Raw genomic sequence first — 6,402 nt, 5'->3', positions numbered from 1 at the left:
TCAAGGGAAACCTGATAACATTGATCGTCTAAAACTGGTGTTGGCCACACTACCGATTCCAAAGGCTGGAATTATGCGCATCATCCGTAGGGGGGTTGCAACGTAAACATGCTGCCTAATGGCAGCTAGCCTCTCCTTGAAAGGCAGCTTCTCTTGTCGATTATTGTAGTCCAAGCCCAATAGATGGATCGGTGTGCTGACAACCTGAATAGCAGCTGGCATAATCATCTGGGCTGTCCTCAAGCTTGCCTCTTCTGAGCTGACCAGGGAGGATATCGGACCATTTGCCGGAAGCTGATGCAATCTGGGGGCGATGATGCTTGGCATGTTGAAGGATGCAAAGACGGTCACGGCGTCTCTTGTCGTAAATAGAGCAAAACTCCGTCGCGGAACAGCTGCCTTGATGGCGGAAGACCCTAGGAGCTTTGCAAAGTATCCGTCTTTGTAGACGCAAAGTCCAGTGCTGACAGCGGTTGTGGCAAGGAACTTGGGCATGGTCGAAGAAATTGTGGTAATGTCTAGGTCGTTTGAAGCGGCGTATATGGAATCGCACAAGTTGGCCGTCGAGTATGTTCCAAAGTATACGAGGAATGGGATGACGATTCCTCCTACTGGTGGCATCTTGGGCCGGCGGAGAAAAGACTGTATAGTTGCGCCCAGCGAGGCTCCTGTAGCTGCTTTGCGAACAACGACACTACTCTGTATGTTAGCACAATAGAGCAGAAATCACCAGAGGAATGATTACTTACACGTCAATTGCCGTAACCCATGGCGAGACGAGGGCCGAGGCACATGTCGCAGAGAGAAGGTCAATGCCAAAGATTGCCCAGATCGGTCGCTTCTGGGCCTCCATACTTGGGGCTCCAGCCATGATTGCCTTCGACTTATCGGACAAGTTCAGCTTTGACAACAAATCGAAAGTCTTGCACACCTGAATGTCGAAAGCGAGTGAGCTCAGGTGAATATGGATACCTTCAAACGAAAGAAGAAAATGAGTTTGCTACGGTAACCTTGGATAATTCCGCTAATAAAGTCAACCACCTGCGTCGGCTACGCTAACCTTTGTCTAAGCCGCTCTCCCCAGTTTCTCCCAATGTGGGGAAGATCCATGACCAATAGCGAGGTTCCAGCGCCCCCTCTTCAAGACACTTCTACAGCAAAACCTGGAACGATTTAAGGGCGGTATTTGACGGTATAAGGGGTGAGTACATCGCTAAGCTGATAATATTCTTCTCACTGACTCAGACGCTCCTCCGTAAAACGAGCATTGAATACAGGTACACTGTCACCTTCACCCCTCTTGTCCATACTCCGAAGCATCCACAAACTCATCATCAGAACTACCAGAGTCCTGATTATCACCTCCGCTCGAGTTATTAGACGCAACCACTTCTAGTAATCGATAAAAAGCCACTCTCACTTCTTCCGTCACCGGCTGTTCACGCGTTTCAAATTGCTCTCTAGCCGTCAAGCCATTCTTATCTCTAGCCTCCACATCCAACCCCTTCAGGCCAAAGCTCGCCAGAGTCTCGAGAGTCTTTTCATCGCCAGATTCGGCAGCGGCATGGAGAACGGTGGTTCCTTGGCTATCACGCAAATAATCTGCTCCTAGTTGGAGAAGCATGGCCTGTCCTTGGTGTGCATTGAATCCAACGGCCATGAGAAGTGGCGTGATGCCATTGTTCTGGGAAGCATTGATGTCTGCTCCCTCCTCGCACAAGAGCTGAAGCACATCGACGGCGTTGTATCGTGCAGCAAACGCCAGTGGCGTAGCCGGCATTTTTGCCGTTTGAGGATCAATCTTGGCACCAGCCGCCAATAACCTCTTGACGGCAGGGGCATTGTTTCTTTCGGCTGCAAAGTGCATAAAGTTCCTTCCCTGTCTCTCATCAACCATGTCAATATCCGTTCCCGCGTCTAGGAACAAGTCAACCAGCTGTAGACACGTCGACTGTGGCATGTCTGAATCGAGCGCGAATCCCAGCGCTGAGCTTCCACCTGACGACTTGATGTTCACATCTGCGCCGGCATTGACAAGAGCTCGAGCCTTGAATATATCGCCCCGCTCGGCCGCGTACATCAGGGGAGTACGACCTGATCCGTCTTTTGCGTCGAGTTGCGCGAGAATCTCTGGGCTTCGACTTTCAAGGATTGGGGCAAGATCGACGTGACAATGCCCAACAACAATCTTGTGGAGGAATGTGAGACCTAGGTCATCTATACAGCCGGATAGAGGAAAGATTCTTTCCAGCTCCTCAAAGTACTCTGGCGGTCCATCTCTGGAAAGGAGCATCCTGCCGACTTGATGTCGCGCCGAAGTGCCAAACATGTCTTCTTGATCAGGATCCGCGCCAGAGACAAGGAGAAGCTTGATTATTTCAACCTTTGTCGTCCACGGCAGGGGTCCGGTCAAGGCCAGGTGCAGCACCGATCGATCGTCTCCATAGTAGACTTCAATAACTGCTGACTTGTTGACTTGAAGAATATGCTGGATGTTTTCCATTGTGCCTACCTGCACCTGATACAGAATATTCATTGGAGACAAGAAATATTCCATGCGACGGCGCGGGACGATGGCCAGCGTGAACCTCTCTGTAGTGTCGACGAGGCCGTGTATAGCATAGTTGAGGAACCAGAGTGGAAAGGCGTATGTGAACCTCAGACGGACATATCTGCCATTCGAGCATGAGGGCAAGTTGCAAACAGGTCTTGATACCGGACAGCCCGTGTATCCAACGAAAAGGGAACCAATGATAGACCGAAGAACCCGAGGTAGTCGGGGCGAGAGACCTTGATTTGACGTGGCGTGACATTTGCATCGGCAGTTGCTCGAGCACCGAGAGCCCATCAGTCTGAGGGAAAAGTACAGCACAGAGTTCAAGAATTCAGGACGGAATGCTGCAGTCGGTGTTGGTCCAATACTGGCAGGCTCTTGAGAGCCGAGTTGACTTGCACGTAGCGTTTGCTGGGCCAAGACGTCGGATACCAACCTTTGGATGGTGGCAATTCGTTCTCCGGCCTCTTGTTCCAGCAGCGACAATTCTAGATGCCGTGTCTCGTCCTGAGGTTCGGTTGCTAAAGTCAGATGGCCTCCCTGTTGGGGCGATCCAGAAGCGTGATCCGCGATGGTCTCTTCCGAGGCACTCTGCTCGATGCTCACCGGCGTTGGGTCATGAAGGTCAGAACTCCTGCGCTCGCTGCCATGTGGTCTGTTTTCCTCCAGTCTCTGCACTATCACAGTCTGGCTGTGGTGGACATCGAGACGAACATCTCGCAGCTCCAATAAAATTCTAGTCGACATAGAACTGTACTGCAGTTAGACATCGGCCTTGCGAGTGCTGGGGTTACTTACGTATTATGAGCCACAAGCAACTCGTTGATCTTCAACCGAACCTCTTTCAGTCGAGTTTGAAGCTCCGAAGCCCGCGATTTCTTGAGACACCATTTCACTCTCTTAAGCGTCATCTTCTCCGCAAGAAGCTTCTGTGCCAGTGCATCCATGTCAGCCAAGATGGACTCGGCCTTAGAGAGCTGCGTCTCCAAATCCTCAAGAGCCGCTACGCCATCTGGTGTGTCAAGTCCCGTAGCTTCAGTAGTTTTTCTCACGTCGTCAACGCGCGCCAGCACACCCTTGAGATCCGCAGCCTCGTTAGACAGGGCTCGAATAAGATCAGGTGCATTTCTGAGTTGGGTCTGCAGATTGTAAAGAGCGCTGAATGCTCGGGTAGCGACATCAAGTAGTCCAGCCACAGAGGCTACCAAGGAAATTGGCTCGGCCATTTTTTATTACGAGACAGGCTGGCTCTGTGAGATGGAAAGAATGTGGAATATCGGATCAAGTTGCGTCTTGCCTTGGGACTTCCCCTCTTCTTCAGGTCAGCCTCAAACTTGCAGTCTGCCTTGGGTCTAGTATTTTCAGCTCGGCTGCATCTCGACGCCCGCTATTGGTTTGGCAACCAATGATCAACCGCCGTAGCCCTCCATCCCAAGGCACTCTTAGTGAGAGCAGCAATTGTATCTCTTTGAGTGCGCGAAGGCTCCCAATGCGTACCGGACAGGGGTTTAATCTAATCAAAATAGAGCTTATAAGAGGTACTTTTTTTCCCACCTAAATTCTATAGTGATATAAGTCAAAGTAGTATAATAAGTTATATAATATAATATTATAAAGCTTATAGCTATACCTTAATTTAGGTACCTTTTTTTCCCCTTATTCTTATTAATCTCCCTTAATGCCTTTTTTTTTACTTATAACCTTATAATACCATAGTAATAGCCCTAATAGGCATAATAAGTAGAGCGCTTAGTATAGCCTTAATAGCTAAGCTTATAGCCTAGGTAATTAAGGTCTTTATTACTAGCCTTATATCTCTTTTTTTTATAAAAATTAAGACTAAAGGTTATAATAAAGGTATTTATAAGATAGCTTTATTATATCTCTTATAACTTATATCTTTTTTAATTTAAGTTATTATAAAATTAAAAAAAATAGCTATTAATAAAAATAATATTAAATAAAAAGGTTTAAGCTAGAGCTTATTAAGGGCCTTAATAAATATAATAATTATAACTTAATAATACCTTTAATTAATTTTTTTAATTTATATAATTTATTTTATTATTATAAGTAATAATAATAAAAAAAAATCTTAAATTATTTTATAATTTTTTTATTAAAAAAATATTATATTAATTATACCTAGGCTTTTATTATATTTAATTTTTTTCTTTTTTAATTAATATATTTATTATTTTTAAATATAAAAATTAAAAAAAATATAAAAATATTATTTTTTTATATAATTTAATTAATTTATTAAGCTAAGAGATAAATTAATAAAAAAAATATAATTAAATTTATTTAAATTCTTTACCTTATAATTAATTATTAAGGCTATTTAAAGCTTATTAAACTAAAGAAGGTTATAGCTAATAATATTATTAATTTTAAGCTATATAAAAGGCTTAAAGATACTATAGTTATAGCGGGCTATACTTATAGCCCTATAACTTAGCTATTAAAAATATATAAAGAGATTTATTAATAAAAAGAGGTTATTAATAAAGATATAATATTTAACTTTTAATAGCTTATTAATTAAGATAATAATTATATTTTAAGTTAAATTAAGAGATATATATAAGTTTTTTTATTTCTAAATATATAATTAATAAGAAAATTAATTTTTTTTCCTTAGTTATTAATATAGCTTCTTAGGGAGACTAATAGGTTTATATTTTTTTTTTAGCTAATATTAAATTTATTATAAGAAAAAGCCTTTCTAGGCTATAACCTAGGTCTTAAAGCTAAGGGATATAAGTTTATTTAGGACTTTTATTATTTTATATAACTTTTTTATAAAATAGGTTATATATTTATTTATAGTAATATTTATACCTAGGCTTTATAGCTTAAGAGATACTACTTATAGATACTTAAACTAATTATTTATAGCCTTAAAGACTTTTAAAAAGCCTATATTAGCGAAATTAAATAAGTTAAAAATTTATAAGTATTATTAAAAAAGTTAGAATTTATTAAATATTATATATTAAATAATTAAATAATTAAGGCCTTAATACCCTTAATAAGAAATCTCTTAATAAGTATAAAGCCTTAGTTTCTTATAAATTCTTACATAAATTAGGATAATAAGCTATATATATACCTTAGCGATAAAGGTATTATATTAGCCTCTAAGCTAGGCTACTAGGTATAATTAATAGTCTTAAAATAGGCTTATAACCTAGCTATTAGTATATTAGACTTATCTTTTAACTAAGAAATAAAATAAGAAGAGCTAAAAGAGCTATAAGGGCATATAAAGTAATAGCTTAACCTTAAAGTTATATAAAGGTATCTCTATTAAAAGGAAATAAGCCCTATAGGTTATAGCTAGGCTAAAGACTAGCCGGTATATAATATTATTAGGCTACTCGCGGCGGCTATTTTCCTCTATGATATAATTACTTAAATTAGAGGTATTAAGTGCCTCGCCGGGAATTAATTAAGAAGTCATAGGTCTCTTTAAAATAATTTCTATAGTATTTTAGCTATAATTCCTTTCTGAGAGACCTTCCCGTACCCCGCCTATACCCTCGTCATTACGTGAGAAAAAGTGGGTCCGGTACGCGTTAGGAGCCTTCGCGCACTCAAAGAGATAAGAGGCCGAGATGGCAATAGCGTGTGTCGTGCTGTAGTCGCAAACCTTGTCGTTATTGACCACCGGGATTTGCGTACGACACGTGGCGCACCATTGCTTTTCTAGGCTACTCTTATCTCCGGTTAGGTACCTCTAGCTTCCTTAAGATGGTACCATTAGATGAAGTCCACAGTAGCATGCTTGAAGCACCTGGCATCGTATGAGTTGCCATAAGTCACCTCTCCGCAACCCCCTCAGG

General features: G+C 41.5%; 1 protein-coding gene across 1 annotated transcript; it reads right to left on the bottom strand.

Annotated features, from left to right (window-relative positions):
* On the bottom strand, nt 1–871 carry NCS54_01362500 (Hypothetical protein; the record flags this gene model as incomplete). The annotated part of the gene is made up of 2 exons (XM_053158806.1): nt 1–694; nt 750–871. 2 exons carry the CDS (start codon nt 869–871, stop codon nt 1–3), a joined length of 816 nt encoding a protein of 271 aa, XP_053014781.1.
* Nucleotides 872–6,402: the final 5,531 nt, after the last annotated feature.

The sequence above is a fragment of the Fusarium falciforme genome, chromosome 11, assembly GCF_026873545.1.
Source record: "Fusarium falciforme chromosome 11, complete sequence".
NCBI classification, from domain to species: Eukaryota; Fungi; Ascomycota; class Sordariomycetes; order Hypocreales; family Nectriaceae; genus Fusarium; species Fusarium falciforme.
Note: the sequence above shows the minus strand (reverse complement) of the source record. Positions and strands in the feature narration are given on the sequence as shown.